The 16,345-nt window shown below is 47.1% G+C and overlaps 1 protein-coding gene across 6 annotated transcripts in view; it reads right to left on the minus strand.

The window, feature by feature from the left end:
* cbfa2t3 (CBFA2/RUNX1 partner transcriptional co-repressor 3) overlaps window positions 1–16,345 on the minus strand; it is a 46,683-nt gene that overhangs the window by 12,714 nt on the left and 17,624 nt on the right. For 4 of the 6 annotated variants that reach the window (XM_080883935.1, XM_080883940.1, XM_080883937.1 and 1 more), the window contains exons 2-7: window positions 10,529–10,684; window positions 8,218–8,540; window positions 7,864–7,953; window positions 7,013–7,194; window positions 4,500–4,783; window positions 3,754–3,839 (exon numbers count right to left, since the gene is read on the minus strand). In XM_080883935.1, coding sequence (XP_080740061.1) covers window positions 3,754–3,839; window positions 4,500–4,783; window positions 7,013–7,194; window positions 7,864–7,953; window positions 8,218–8,540; window positions 10,529–10,684 — 1,121 coding nt within the window. The remainder of the gene's footprint in view (window positions 1–3,753; window positions 3,840–4,499; window positions 4,784–7,012; window positions 7,195–7,863; window positions 7,954–8,217; window positions 8,541–10,528; window positions 10,685–16,345) is intronic. The other 2 variants (XM_080883938.1, XM_080883939.1) reach the window with 1 other exon arrangement.

Below are 16,345 nucleotides of genomic sequence, written 5' to 3' on the forward strand. Positions count from 1 at the left end.
AGTGAAGTGTTTCTAATTTGGCAGGGGTCCAGGCCTGGCCGGTTTCTCTCCATGACTGCAGCTCTTGTCTCAGCTGCTCACCCCAGCTGGAGCTGCTCTCTGCTGGGTCCTGAGCTCCATCTGGGGCCCTGTTTCTCTCTCTCTCTGTGTTTCTCACTCTTGCATTGTGTGTGCATGTATGTGTCTCTAGCCTACATGGTTTCTCATAGAGTTGAGTGCTAGGAATCCAGATAGGTGTGTGTCTGTTGTTAATTCACCGCACTGTCGCAGACCTCGTAAGGTCAACTGTCTGTCAGCAGCTCCTGTCCCTGTCATCTGCATGCCGTCAATTGCACTAAAACAAACTCCCCCCCCCCCCCCCCCATTGTTTGATTTTGAATGAATCGCTACCTTATCGTGGTGGAGGGGTTTGTGTGTCCCAGGGATCCCAGGGGCTATGTTGTCTGGGGACTTTTGCCCCCTGGTAGGGTCTCCCATGGCAAATTGGCCCTGGGTGAGGGACCAGACAAAGAGCGATTCATAAGACCCTTATGAAAAGGACACTGAGGGAACAGTTTATCCTGCCCGGGATAGGGTTACCGGGGCCCCGCCCTGGAGCCAGGCCCGGGGAGGGTGCCCGAGGGCGAGCGTCTGGTGGCCGGGCCCGAAGAGGAGACATGGGCCCATCCTCCCGCAGGCCCACCACCCGCAGGAGGCGCCATAGGGGTCGGGTGCATTGTGTGCTGGGTGGCGGCCAGGAGCGGAGGCCCTGGCGGACTGACCCCCGGCTGCCAAGACTGGCAATAGGGACATGGAATGTCACCTCTCTGGTGGGGAAGGAGCCTGAGTTAGTGCGTGAGGTTGAGAGGTACCGGCTAGATATAGTCGGGCTCACCTCTACACATGGCTTGGGCTCTGGAACCAGTCTCCCGGAGAGGGGCTGGACTCTGTCTCAGTCTGGAGTTGCCCCTGGTGAGAGGCGGCGGGCTGGGGTGGGTATCCTAATATCCCCTCGGCTTGCTGTCGGTACGTTGGGGTTTTTCCCGGTGGACGAGAGGGTTTGTTCCCTGCGCCTTAGGGTCGGGGAACGGGTCCTGACTGTCATCTGCGCTTATGCGCCAAGTGGCAGTTCAGAGTACCCAGCCTTCTTAGAGTCCCTGGGGAGGGTGCTGGAGGGTGCTCCACCTGGAGACTCTGTTGTCCTGCTGGGAGACTTCAATGCTCACGTGGGTAACGACAGCGAGACCTGGAGGGGCGTGATTGGGAGGAACGGCCTCCCTGATCTGAACCCGAGCGGTGCTCTGTTATTGGACTTCTGTGCTAACCACAGTTTGGCCATAACGAACACCCTGTTCGAACATAAGAGTGTCCATAAGTGCACGTGGCACCAGGACGCTCTAGGCCGTAGGTCGATGATCGATTTTGTAATCGTATCAGCAGACCTGCGACCATATGTTCTGGACACTCGGGTAAAGAGAGGGGCTGAGCTGTCAACTGATCACCACCTGGTGGTGAGTTGGATCAGGTGGCGGGGGAGGACGCTGGACAGACCTGGTGCACCTAAACGCGTAGTGAGGGTGTGCTGGGAACGTCTAGCAGAGGCCCCAGTCCGCGAGATCTTCAACGCACACCTCCGGCAGAGCTTCGACAGCATTCCGAGGGAGACTGGGGACATTGAGTCCGAATGGACCATGTTCAGAGTCTCCATTGCCGAAGCTGCTGCATTGAGCTGCGGCCGCAAGGTGGTGGGTGCCTGCCGTGGTGGTAATCCCCGAACCAAATGGTGGACACCAGAGGTGAAGGGAGCCACCAGGCTGAAGAAGGAGTCCTATCGGGCTTGGTTAGCCTGTGGGACTCCGGAGGCAGCCGACAGGTATCGACAGGCCAAGCGGAATGCGGCTCGGGCAGTGGCTGAAGCAAAAACTCGGGTGTGGGAGGAGTTCGGAGAGGCCATGGAAAAAGACTTTCGGACTGCCTCGAAGAGATTCTGGCAAACCGTCAGTCGTCTCAGGAGGGGAAAGCGGTGCTCTACCTGCACTGTGTATAGTGCTGGCAGAGCGCTGCTGACGTCGACTGAGAAAATTGTCAGGCGGTGGAAGGAATACTTCGAGGACCTCCTTAATCCCACTGACACGTCTTCCGAGGAGGAAGCAGAGTCTGGGGATGAGGGGAATGACCCACCAATTTCCGGGGGCGAGGTCACTGAGGCAGTTAAACAACTCCTTGGTGGCAGAGCCCCTGGTGTTGATGAGGTCCGCCCCGAGTTCCTGAAGGCTCTGGACGTTGTAGGGCTGTCCTGGTTGACACGCCTCTGCAATGTTGCGTGGAGATCAGGGGCAGTACCTGTGGACTGGCAGACCGGGGTGGTGGTCCCCATCTTTAAGAAAGGGGACCGGAGGGTGTGTTCCAACTACAGGGGGATCACACTCCTCAGCCTCCCTGGGAAAGTCTATGCCAGGGTGCTGGAAAGGAGAGTTCGTCCGTTAGTCGAACCTCGGATACAGGAGGAACAATGCGGTTTTCGTCCTGGTCGCGGAACACTGGACCAGCTCTTTATCCTCTCCAGGATACTTGAGGGTGCATGGGAGTTTGCCCAACCAGTCTACATGTGTTTTGTGGACTTGGAGAAGGCATTCGACCGTGTCCCTCGGGGTGTCCTGTGGGAGGTGTTGCGGGAATATGGGGTGTCTGGCCCATTGCTACGGGCCATTCGATCCCTATACAACCGTTGCAAGAGCTTGGTTCGCATTGCCGGCAATAAGTCGGACTCGTTCCCGGTGGGTGATGGGCTTCGCCAGGGCTGCCCTTTGTCTCCGGTTCTGTTCATAATTTTTATGGACAGGATTTCTAGGTGCAGCCAAGTGGCGGAGGGCTTTCGCTTTGGTGGCCTCAGAATCTCATCTCTGATTTTTGCAGATGATGTGGTTCTGTTGGCTTCATCGGGTGAAGGCCTCCAGCTCGCACTGGAACGGTTCGCAGCCGAGTGTGAAGCAGCGGGAATGAGGATCAGCACCTCCAAATCTGAGGCCATGGTTCTCAGCCGGAAAAGGGTGGAGTGCCTACTCCGGGTCGGGGATGAGTTCCTGCCACAAGTGGAGGAGTTCAAGTATCTCGGGGTCTTGTTCGCGAGTGATGGGAGAAGGGAGCCGGAGATCGACGGACGGATTGGGGCTGCAGCTGCAGTAATGCGGACGCTGCACCGGTCCGTCGTGGTGAAGAGGGAGCTGAGTGTAAAAGCGAAGCTCTCAATTTACCGGTCGATCTACGTCCCTACCCTCACCTATGGCCACGAGCTGTGGGTAGTGACCGAAAGAACGAGATCGCGGATACAAGCGGCAGAAATGAGCTTCCTCCGAAGGGTGGCTGGCCTCTCCCTTAGAGATAGGGTGAGAAGTTCGGCCATCCGGGAGGGGCTCAGAGTAGAGCAGCTGCTGCTCCACATCGAAAGGAGCCAGCTGAGGTGGTTCGGGCATCTGACAAGGATGCCCCCTGGGCGCCTCCTGGGTGAGGTGTTCCAGGCATGTCCCACCGGGAGGAGGCCCCGGGGCAGACCCAGGACACGCTGGAGAGATTATATCTCTCGGCTGGCCTGGGAACGCCTTGGTATTCCCCCGGATAAGCTGGAGGAGGTGGCTGGGGAGAGGGAGGTCTGGGCCTCTTTGCTTAGGCTGCTGCCCCCGCGACCCGGCCCCGGACAAAGCGGATGAAGATGGATGGATGGATGGAAGTAAAAAGGTGGTTGTCATTAAACACAGCTGCTTTGCAGATTCGTACATTATCGAGGTGCTTCCATTCCTCTGCCCACTCTCGATCTGTAAGACGGTGATCAATCACTTCCTCTTGGCGAGCTCCGTGGACTGCTATAAAAAAAGAAACCCACAAACACAAAGAAGTTTGTGCCACATTATTGTCATGTAGACTTCACACATCATCAACTCATTTTTTTTAAATAACTGTGTCGACATAATGAAATAAACTCCCTGACTTATTTCTTAGGCCTTACTAGCTATGTCAGTAAGGCAGCAGTTGTTAGCTTTGTCCATTAGCTGAGCGCACTGCTTTAATTTTCTTGTTTTTTGATTTTTTATATTTCCTGTACAACTCCTGCTGTATGCATTTTAATGTAAGTCCCATAATAAAGCATATAAAGACGCTGCATTATACAAATTTAGCACAAATCAAATTAGAAGAGTCACTGAAACACGCTCTAACATTGTCTATACATTGTTTATAATAAAACACACGCTCATATCTAATCAGTGAGATTGTTTGTATAAGAACCAGAAGGAAGGCATGTATGGTTGCTGCAGGTGACCACATGGGCATGTATGGCTGTGGTCTTTTTATAGACACAGTGCCACAAGGATTATCACACTGGACTGACAGGTGGCCTTTGTTCTCTACATACACCCCATTTATATACACTGAAGCTCGCTCGGTCTTGACCGTGAAACTGTGTGTAGTGTCACTGTGGTATTACTGACTTATCTAACCAAATGAATGCTTTGCAGCTGTTCTACCTGTCTGCCGGTGCCTGTCACGGACTTCGCGGTGTTCGTTATGCCTGTAAGCATCTCTGTATTGGTGTGCCAGAGCCATGTCTTCTAAACGATAGTGCTGGGGTCCCACTTGGGGGTTTGGCGGGTGGGGGATGCCATTGGGAGGGTGTGTGGGGAGTCCATTGAGAGGAGGGTGAGCAGGAAGACCTGTGCTGGGGCTGAAGCGTTGGCTGGGGCTGATGGTGCAGGGCCTCTTAGCCAGGTGCTCCGGGTGCAACCCATCTCTCTCAGAGCTGTCTTTGGTCCTGTGAAAGAGGACAGGGTGGTGGATTAATTCAGTGTTTCTGAGCCCAGATGGCCTGGAAACGGTGATTTAGCGGCATAGCCACAAATTATTTTGCTTTTTTCCTTTTTTGGATGTCATCAGTGGTAAAGTAATTGCAAATGTATCCTATTTAAAGTTAAGTTTAGAGAGCTTTAAGCCTTTAAAACTTTTTTCCAATGTTATCTCAAGTGTCATAATGCTTAAAAATACACAAAACTCATTATTATTCATCTCATATCTATCTATCTATCTATCTATCTATCTATCTATCTCTCTATCTATCTCTCTCTCTCTCTCTCTCTCTCTCTCTCTCTCTCTCTCTCTCTCTCTCTATATATATATATATATATATATATATATATATATATATATATATATATATATCATCTCACTTTGGCATGTCTGCAAGAATAAAATCAACCTCTATACAGACTACATGCTTCTCTTGTTATTCCATCCTTGGCCTTGCCAGACCACAGTGACTAATATGGAAACTGTGGGATGGCTTTGCAAGCATTGATATCCAATGCCAATGTATTATGTCAGAGTTCAGGAGAGCAAAATAAAGTGAAAGCCAGAATCTCCTTTTAGGAGAAAAGACTAGCTCTAAACATGTAGATGTGATTCCTTTTATGATAGCTATCTGTTGTCTGTCTTCTAATGTGTCTTTGTATTTGGTGTACGGTTAAATATCAAATGGTAACAGCAGAGTCTGATGGATAATTATTAAATGAAGACTCCAGTATTGCAAGTTAAACCTGTTTGAAGAGGCTTCAGGAAGGAACACAAATCTGTCTTTTTTTAAAGTTGAGCAACTACCATATGGTGTATGCCAGCGCACATACATCCTCACGCACACATCTTGCGTATCCCTGCTGAGAGGTGCTTGTTGTTCAACTGCGGTAAGTCAGTGCCTCTGCAAAGCTTTTGCACAGCTGTACGCCATATGTACCAAACAAAACCAAGTCCAAGCATACACCCTGCATCTCAAGCTCTTAATCTGAATATCCCTCAGCCTACTCTTAGATTGCAAGTATTTCTCCCACCCTGCTCTTGGGCTTAAGGGGCAATATGGGCTGAATGCTGTGTGTTTGGCAGATGTTTAGTGACACTCATTTGTGTCTGTGTACTTTAAGTGTGTGTGTGTGCGAGAGGTTGTGTTTTCAAGCCATCTGGACAGTTTAAATGGGAGTGTTGATATTAATCTGTTTAGCTGGATGGCAATAGCTAGGCATTCAGATGGAAATCACTCTTTATTATCCTGGGGATCAAAGGCGAATAAATGCAACACTGATGATGATGGTGTGTGTTTATGTGTGTGCGTACTCGTTTTCAGTTATCTGTGTCTATATTATTGTGCATGTCAGCTATAATCGTACACATCCCTGGTTGTACTGTCTAGCAAATCAGAGGTATAGCTGGCATGACGTAGGCCTTGGCCCAGCTGTACACCCCCACCTCCTGTCCTCTGAGTCCTGCCTGCTGCGTATAAGCCAGAGGTTGTGAAGAGGATGTGTGGGGATTACAGTGGGATTGCATGTCCAGCTCCAACCTCTAGTCCCATTCAAAACCATAGCCACCACCTGTCTCCCCACACCCTGCCTAGGATGTGCTCAGCATTGTGGCCAGCACATCGCCATCTGGACACGTCTCTGACATATGGACAGCGGCCGGGAGCCCGCAGGTCAGGCGATGTAAGAAGGGGAGCGAGAGAGCGGGGTGAAGAAGTCAAATGCAAAATAAGGGCAGTGCCAGTAAGAGAAGAAGGAAGAAATGAAAAAGGGAAACGTCAGTTAATTCTCTCGTGTGTTATCCTCTTAGCTGAGCGAATAAATCAGAGTGCCGGGGAGAAATGTGGGACAATAGCTCTGTTAGACCTCCTGTCTGTCTTTGGATAATGTTCAGGACATGTACTGTACTTCGCTCCCTGCGCTCCCCTTTGGATCTCGTTTTCTTTCGCCTCTCAGTCTCTCTTTTTTCTTTTCCTATGCTGCATTTATCTCTCTCCTCCCTCCCAGACAGCTGGCAGAGGCAGTCTGGCATCAGGGCTGTCCAGACTTCCGCCTCCCGCACAGAGGATTTATAGCCTCCCCTTGTCGCTTGGCATTCTGAAATACCCTAAAATAATTCATTTACAACAGTCTGTGTAAGACTCTGCATGTTCATTTCTGAAGTCGTGCTTTCTTGTTTTTAAACAGAGAGATGTTACCTGTCAGGGGTCCTTCTCTTGCCATGCTCATTCATCTCCAGCATTATCTCGGAGGAGTCGAGTGGTGAGTTGGCGTTTGCGTCCAGGAGTAGCTGCTCGTGTTGGGCCAGATACTGAGCTGGGGTCTGCTTGGCCAACCTGGCACAGTGAAGCAGTTCTCTCTGCAGCAAGGGCAGGTTTGCCTTCAGTGGAAAAAAGAGGGAAGACAGTATGTAAGTTGATATAGGAAGGACATGCTGTAGATTTACTGAACCTGTAGGAACATAGATTGTTGAGTGGACAGGAAAAGAGCTAGAAATTCACGGTGGAATCACAGATAGATGGGGTGAGAGTGAAATAATGCCAGATTAGGGTGAGGAAAAAGAAAGTGATAGATGAAGAGACAGGATGAGATAAGACAGGTCCCTTGACACATTCCTCTACCATGTGTCTCCCTCTCTTTCTCCGGGGTGTGCTGTTGTGTGTCTTTTATCTGTGTGTGTACGTGTGAATGTGTGTGCAACAGTGCTGTCAAATAGCTCTCTCAGACCTGTCTGGTTGATATAACACAGCTATTGCTGCGATGTCCCAGATGTGGAGGATCATCGCACGCCAGGAGGTCTGACACTCACACACACAAACTCACACTCACCCTTTTTGTCAGACATTACCATGCACGTCTTACCACTGTTTATGTACAGTATGATGTCTACCGCATGTACACACTGTACACATATAGATTCCCCTTTTTACTGCTCTTTGAATACTTTCACTGAAATGCTGTCCTGAGCGCTGACCACAGTGAGAAGTAAAGTTTGTGCATTTACCTAGAGGACATCAGGCTTGATTTGTTGAAATGTGCAGACATTTACCTTTAAGAAAGGAATGACGAACGGCCTCAGAGGGAAGTTGGTGGCCTCGTGAAGTTTAGAGTGAAATTCTTCAATGGTGAGAGTGGAATTCTATCCAAGACAACAAGAAGAAAAAAGTGCTTTTAATGCTTTATAGATCACTCGCACAATCATTCCAACACATGCCATTTCCTTATTGTCTTCTCCACGTGCTTATATCTGTTTGTATTCTGTGCACACATTCTTGATTCTCAATGAGTAAATAACACAATAAGTTCCACGTAAGAGCTTAATGTAGCTTCAGATATTTATACAAAACGTTTTTACTGAAAAGATTCATCAGGCAAATTCTACACGAGCATAATCACAACTTACCACCAGTCCCAGGACGAGGCTGCGCACTCTCTCTCCAATCTCAGGCGATATGTCGTTGCCAAATTGCTGCAGCGTGGTCAGGAAGCGCTTCAGTTTGCAGAGCTGCCGGGCACCGCAGGCCGGCGGGAGCTGCTGGTTGGACAACGAGGCTGTCGAGGACATGGCCGGCCCGTTGCTGAAGCCGTTAGGAGTGGATGGAGCACCGTTTAGCGATGTAGGAGAGTGGCTGCTCCCATTCAGCACTGCAGATAAACAGACAGGAGGAGGAGGCGGCGTGAACTGGGTCAGTAGTTTCGGAGGGGCCCGAGGGGCATCTGACAGATCTAGGGGCATGACAAGGGCAGAAGCTTTTAAATCCTGCTGACAGAAGAGTGTTTGGCTGAGATGAATTAAATAAAGCACACAACAGGTTTAAAGTCGATACCACGCCTCCAGTAAATGACAACTGTAGTGATGCAATTTTCTGCTAGATGCCGTGAGTGTGTGTTTGCAGCAACTTCAGCTGTCTCACAAGTGGTACCATTTGACTCCCACCCCGACCCATCCATCTGCCTCTGTATCCGTCTATTTCGCCCCGCTTCTCACTCACTCACTCACTAGGACACAACTATATGAGGAACTTGTTAAAGAGATGCCAAAAATAGTCCTATGGCCTGTGTTACTTTTATTCCAGTAGCAGGTGTGTAGCTAAATCTGGGCCCGCACATGTCCACCAGCTGAAAGTACATTTGCAGCTTTGAGGTTCAGAATAGGCACAGCATTCATACACATTTATACTCACTCGCGTATTTTTCTTAATGCAGGCACAAACAAACAGAGAAAAACAAAAACACGTATGACCTCTCCCCTGAAATGCTCTTCTCCGGTCAGTCCCGTGTCTCACCAAATCTAAATAAATATATTTGCGTCTGGGTATGAATGCTGCGTGTTTGCTGGAATACCTGATTTCTAAAATTTCTAAAGCTGTATATAGCTTAAACTTCACGATAACAGCATATGACAGCACTTACAGTGAGCACAGCATCCAACCAGCTGCGTAATCTTTTCAGTGTGTATTTTTAGGGCTCTGTAGTGAGCTACTGTCGGGTATGATACTTTTCCATCATATTTTGATAAAGCAAAGACTATAGGCAGTTCCAATGTCCACTGGTGTGTAGCTGCTTTGGTTCCTCTCAGGCATGCTTGTTGCTCTAATCCATAGAACGAGGGCCTGAACACATATGGACTAACCCATGTGATTCTAATAGGCTGCACTTGTGTTCTGGTTTTAGAGAGCGAGGGAGAGGTGCAAGGAGAGATCTACACTCCTGACCACCCGCCACAACAGGTGAAACAACATAGTCTGCCATTGCTATATAGGGAAGAAAGCACTCTACACACTGAAACACCATCCTGGCCGATGTACCCTGAACCGACTGCCGCCTGACCAGCTGGTAAACAACATAGGCACACACGCATACACAATGCCATACACTTACATAGACACTCAAAGACACTTGTCCCACCAGCAAGGGCGTTATGCACTCCAAAAGACACAAGCACACACGGACGCCTGCAGGGAAACACACCTGACGCACAAGTGACTTCAACACTTGTTCATCAGAGCAGTGAAGAAACACATATTTGGAATTTCTCTTCCTTTACACAAGCGTATAGAGTGACACATGACAAAAGCAGAACAAATGGCTGCGAAGTTCATCGCAGACGGCTGCTAAGGTATTGCAAAAATGTATGGATTTGTGAAGAGTCTGATCGGGATGTGGTAGGTCTTAACGAATGAATTTTTCTTATTCTTACTGGAATAGCCCTACTTTCGTTTTCATGGCAAATTTAGGGGAAGGAAGGAAGAGTTTTAAGTCCTAGCAAAGACACAATAAGGCTAAAGTCACAACAAATCATAGACATTGTGATTAAAATATGACATCTATATTAACAGCTAAACCACAAACTGGTCCAGTTTGGTGTAAAGTAGCTTTTACCCCAATACCAACTACCTAATCTATGCTGTAAAGAAGCATTTACAATGCCTTGGACACCAGCGCATACAGCCACATCCTGTTTACTATGAGATAAAGGTTTAGAGCGACTCCATTCAAAAGTCACCAAAGCAGCACACCAGTCAGTGTTTTTCTTACACCCGTCTCACAGCGTGTAAGCGCTCAGTGGGTTATGATTAATTTATTCCAAAAAGTTTGGACTCTAGATGACGCTCATAGTAAATAAATCACGGACTAAAGATGTTAAAGTATAAAGTGGACGTGTTGTTTTTCCTACTTAAAAATAGGATGGAATAGATAGAAAGGATCCTTACTTGATTTACTGGTGGTAGGGGTGAACGAAGCATTGCGATTGGTTGATTGGCTGACAGCCGGGGGTGGAGGAGGCATGGTGGGTGGGGTGGACCTGGGCTGGGTTTTCACATCCGCAGGTGAATCTGGCATTGTTCCAACCTTCTGCACTCTGCTACCTACAATATGAAAGGAGAAGACAGACACAGTTTGTCAAGAACGAACTCCAGCTTTACAAAAACAAAAAAAATGTATACCTAAAACTTCAAAGTGGAGACTGGTGGTTTAAAAGAGAGCACTGACATCTTCACCTGGGAGCCATTAGATGTTTTCTTAAGCCAGAAGCCCCACATATACAGAACAAAAACAAATCAATGCAGCAAGTGGAAATGAATCCAAACTTCTTTTGTCTTTCCCGATGGAAATTCATGGGCCTGGGAGACATAAAACACCTGCTCACTAGCTCAGCTGCTGCTGACTGAGAGCCCCCTTTCGCTTCCCTCTTGCTCTCTCTCCTTCACCCATGCACAATCCATGTAGCTGTGACATCCCAATCAGACCCCCTCCACTGTAACCTCCAACACCCACACACTTCCCCCCGCCTGTCCCTTCTCGTTCCCCAGTTCAGACAGCCGGCTTGATAGCCAGTGACAAGTGCAGCTGGATCTGCTGCTGTCCATCACTGTGGACTGGCTTTCAGCGGGGCTCTGTCCTGCTACCAGAGGCTTCACTGTCCTCTGCCAGACAGCCTGCCAGGACCAAACAAGGCAAGGCCAAGCTCTGGAGTGTGAAGGGAATGGATGGTACATCAACGGACATGAGAAGAAAACACAACACGTGGTTTATGTGACATGGCCACACGCATGTGCGTGGACAGATGCGCTACGTTGTACACTAGTGGCAAAGGGCCTCACGTAGTACAAAAAATCTTACACAAAAACACGGCCATGTGAAAAACTGCAAACACTAAGTTGATGTATCTATTTATCTAGCTATCTATAGAGCGTTGTCTTTCTGTCTGACTGTCAGTGCAGCTGCTGGATCCTTCTGCAATGTAAACTTGAGCTGAGAGTGTGATGACTTTTTCAGCTTGAGAAGATATTTTATAATGATGTGTGTGACTGGCAAAGTGCAATGAATGCGCACCATGTCATAAGAAACAATAAAATCACTATTAACACTCAGTTTATGCATACGGTTGAGTACTAAAACTCTATTACTCAAGTAAACCCATCTATTCATGAACAAAGCCTAAGACAGAGGCCCATCTTCTCTACTCTGGCAAAGCAGCACACTGTAGACTTTATGTGGCATTCAATGCTTCCTACCCCATCCCTCAGCTTCTCTCTTTTTCTTATTTTCATCTGTCTTGTCATCACTGGATTAAAAAAAAAAGTAATAATAATTCTGTCCTTCCTCACTAACACAGAGAACCCAAACAAGTGAGCACAGTAGCTTTCATAGCTCTTCATATAGTTGGCAGAACAGTATAAGCAAACCAACTTAGGGGCCAACAGAAACCTTTCTTTTCCTCTCTTTCCTTAATTTTCTTGGCTCAGTTGATGTATTTTGTTTTCTACTGTTACCATCCAAAATACAATATCAGACCACATTTATGATCTGGTTAAATAATACCACTGGTTTAAAGCATCCCTGCTGCCAATATCAGAGCTGATGTCACATTCATGTGCACATCATGGATGTGAACTGCATTATAATGCAAGCACAGTAAGTGAGACTAACTTATTTGTGACAATAAGTATCTCTGAGAAGACAACGACCAAAGGTTGGAAGATATTTGCCAAATTTAGAGGAGGAGACAAATAATTATTTGCCACAGACAGCATTTTTGCAAAGTCAATAAAGTGTCCCTTGACTCAATAACTCACAGTCAGCTTCTTTAAGGTAGTCTGGGGGCTTTTACCTTAGCAGATGGTTTTGAAATATCGGATTTTACCATCATTAAACATGACACAAAATAGCGCAAGATGAAATCTGTTTAAACAGTGTGTTCACACATATCTGCTGCTTGTCTTGGCTGGTAAAATGCACTAGAGGCACAGAGGAGCCTGCACCATGTTACAGCAACATGCCGAGACAATATTTTTTCAAACAAAGGAAAAAATTACACATCACTTTGCCAGTTTCACAAGAATGGACAAATGATTAGGCGTATGATTCACTGTCTAAGTTTACGAACTTTCCCCTGCCGTAAAAACACACACATTTTGAATTTTTAAGAGAGTCTGGAAGTTTCTCCTTTGTCTCTCTGACATTGCGTGCTGCTTTTTCCTTGTTTGTCTATGTTTGAATCTTGTCTGTGTGCTTTGAGGATGTTGTTGATGTAAGAAACGTGTGGCGAACGCCATTACAAATGCGTATTTTTGATTTATAAATTAATGTCATCCTGAGCCAAACATAACCAGTTAGAGATAATGTTTGGTAATGCATTTCTGCTAATCAAAAAGAGCTAATAAAACCTCTACCAGCATCGCTACTGAGGCATAATGTTTAACACTCACTGGGCTTTTTGTACCTTTACCCTGGTGTGTAGCTGGAGTATAGTAATCAGCTAATATATCAAATCACTACCACATAATGTGTTTTTCATTTCACTCCTGCAAAATGTTTTCCTACACACAACTCCTGCCTCAGTCGGCCTCGGTCCTTGGTGTTAGCCTATTTCTGAGAGCTCCGTTCAACAGCTGGTGTCTGTATTTAAAGAGTGCCACACTGGAGTGTGCAGTGTGAGAGCCATTGACACACTGATCCTCAAGAACACGAGGGGCACTCTGCACTTGCCCGATGCCAGACGCTCTAAACATAAACACACAAGGTTGTGGATAGAGGCAAACGAGGCTGGTTTGTATAAATAGATGCTCCTCTATACAGCACTAAACATGTAAAAACACATTACATGCTGTTGAATTGGTGGTCTTATTCCTTTATAGATGCAGCCATATGTTTCAGTAAACCTCGTCTTTGAGCAAATTTATTATGTCACTCTCTGTACAAGATCTTTTCTAGTGTGTACGGTTAGTTTTTGAGAGGAGAGGAGAGGAGATGAGAGGCGAGGAGGAGAGGACGAGGATAAGGGGACCATTCAGTCTGTCTGCTCCCACCGTGGGATTATAGACAGCTGTTTAATCTGACCAGCTACAGAGACAGGGCGCACACGTACACACCATGCTCTGGATTTTACTTTTAATACATTAGGAAGTCTGCAAGGTCTGCATCCCCATCTGTGGCCATCTGTGCTCCAATTGTGCTTCGTGTTGAAGGACAAAATATTTATACCAAAAGAAGTATAAAAAGAGAGCTGGGCATGGCAGGTGAAGTGGACCTGTGGTTAAGATTCAGGTTTGGACTATGCTATTTCTCCCTCACTTGCACACATCTGAGTCTACTAAGAAGGCCACTTTAGGGACAAATACATCTTTTTTTTTGGTCCAAAATATCTCTGAATATTGTGCTGAAAATTAGACTGCACGATACAACCGTTACCTTCCTCTCTGAGGCTGTTTGCCTCTGTTTCTCAGACTCTCTGAACAGCTGTATCTCTCTATATTTGACGTAATCAGGGCTAAAAGATTGCTCACCAAAGAAACAGTCCTCAGTCTAAAAATGTTCTCTGTCTCCTGTTCTCTCCTTGTGCCATGATGAAACGAGATGAAAAACAATTCACTGCAAGACACACAAAACCACAGATAACATACTGTACGCGGGCATGTGCACAGTGCAGTGGTTTGTCTAAGTCATTTGAGGGTCTCATTATAGATTCGGAGACACATGTTTTCATTTTAGTTCCTTAAGACGAGCGCAGATAGAGATATGACGACCACCATGTAATGATAAGATATTAGAAGGTCATTCAGATGCTGGTTGTGCAGCGTGGTCTCATTTTACGTATGCATATGCCCACGTGTTGACTGTATGTGTATCTAGGCATTTGTTCTTCCACTGGAAATGCGGCTGAAACTTATTAGCTTTAGCTAACCACTGCAGAACAGTCCCCTTAAATCCCCCCTGTCTATTCAGTCTCTCATACTCCACAGAGACTCTTGTCAGTGACCACATAGCCCTAAAATTCTCTCTCTGTCTCTCGCTCCCTCCCTCCCACTGTAATTCCCCTAGTCTCCAGGAATGCTGTTGTTTTTAATTTCTCCCAGCTGCTCTGGCTGGCTGCCCAGCCGCCTGGCTTTCCACATCTGTTCCCTATCACGCCGCTGGAGTCCACACAAACAGAGCCTAAGCCCCTGGCCCCCAGACCCCCACCAGGCCTTAGAATCAAAACACTGGGGATTGCAGGCCTTGCTTTTTGGACCTGGGACTAAGGGCTACAGCACCTACAGTACAATCCATTATTATAGTACCAGCACAAATATCATTCAAATAAAAAGGAGTGTGAACATCATTAGCACACAATTAATGTCATCTTCCCAAAACCTAGAGCAAGTCAATGTATTTGTTTCTGTCTGTGTGCCTGCTTCTCCATTTTGACATTTACCTTGTTATCAGGGTGCACCGCGCCACAGGTAAGATAGGAATGTGTGTGCGTGTGTGCATAAATATTTGTGAGTCTGCACCGAGGCTGCTCCTGCAGACAGATCCCAGACTCCGCTTCATCTTGAGCTGATTTAGAGTTCAGAGGCTTTAAAGCCCTCACTAATGACAGGGTGGGAGGCAGGCCGGTGCAGTGTGTGCGCACACAAACGCGCTTGTACATCTATCTTTATGAGGGCTCACGTTAAAGTAGTGTATTCCCTGTCCCCATCGCACTAAGCCTAATCTAAACCAATTTCTAACCTTAAGTCTTAACTCTGAAGCTGCCTGTTGAAGGTAACTTCATAGCAATGTCCTCACTCCTACGGTTCAGATTACAGTTGCTCAAGAACACTCTCAAACACACACACACACTATAAACAGATGCACAGATGGTTTCACACGTGCTTACAAGTTTTCAAAATACGTATGCTCATGCTGTGGACACAAACATGGACATTTTGCCCTTTGTTACTTAAGAATCGCTGTGATATTACACATGTGCAGCATATGGCACAATAAACACGGTGACCAATAACAAACAGGGGAATAAGGAAGGGAGGATGGGGGAGGACTGGTTGTCTTCAAGCACTGACAACAGCCGGGCTGTCTTTGATCAGATTACAACAAGCAGATCATTGACAATTCCCTAGCTTTTCAAAGTCGAAAACATCTCCATTTTCTTTTAAATGATCAAACTGGGGAGGGAAGCGTAAGAATAACTACAGGACAAGCAGAAGGTGAGGACAGATCAAAGACAATTTATCCAGGACCAGAGGTGCTAAGGTTAGAAAAGCCGTATTTCTGCCTCTCAAAGCTGCAGGGATGCTGTCATACACTGCTTATATCTGTGAAAGCTGTTGATGTAATTGTATTGAAGTTCTAGCGACCATCTGTTCTCCTTTGGGAGGGCCTGGCTCCTCTCGTCGGCAGTGAAGTGGTTATGTGCAGCATATCACTGCTGCCGACGTGCTCGCAGAGAAAAAACTTCCTTTTCAGATTTTCCCAACGGCTGCTAATAAAATCCAGATGCTAGACTGTTTCTGCCTCACTCCCGCTTCCCTCACTCCTCCCTCTCTATCTTCTGTCCTTCTACATCTCCTCTTTTAGTCCCCCCCCCCCCCGAACCTCTCCCCCACCCTGAGCTTTTTTTTTTTTTTTTTTAAATCTACCTGTCCTCCCTTTGCCCTGTTCTTCATTCCCTCACCACCCGCCCATCCTCACCTCCTTCTTTTCTCCAGCCACTAACTCAGAGCCATTCCTAAATAAAGGAAAGTATTTGTGACATTTGGCCGAGA

Source organism: Rhamphochromis sp. 'chilingali', assembly GCF_963969265.1.
Source record: "Rhamphochromis sp. 'chilingali' genome assembly, chromosome: 6".
In the NCBI taxonomy this organism is placed as follows: domain Eukaryota; kingdom Metazoa; phylum Chordata; class Actinopteri; order Cichliformes; family Cichlidae; genus Rhamphochromis; species Rhamphochromis sp. 'chilingali'.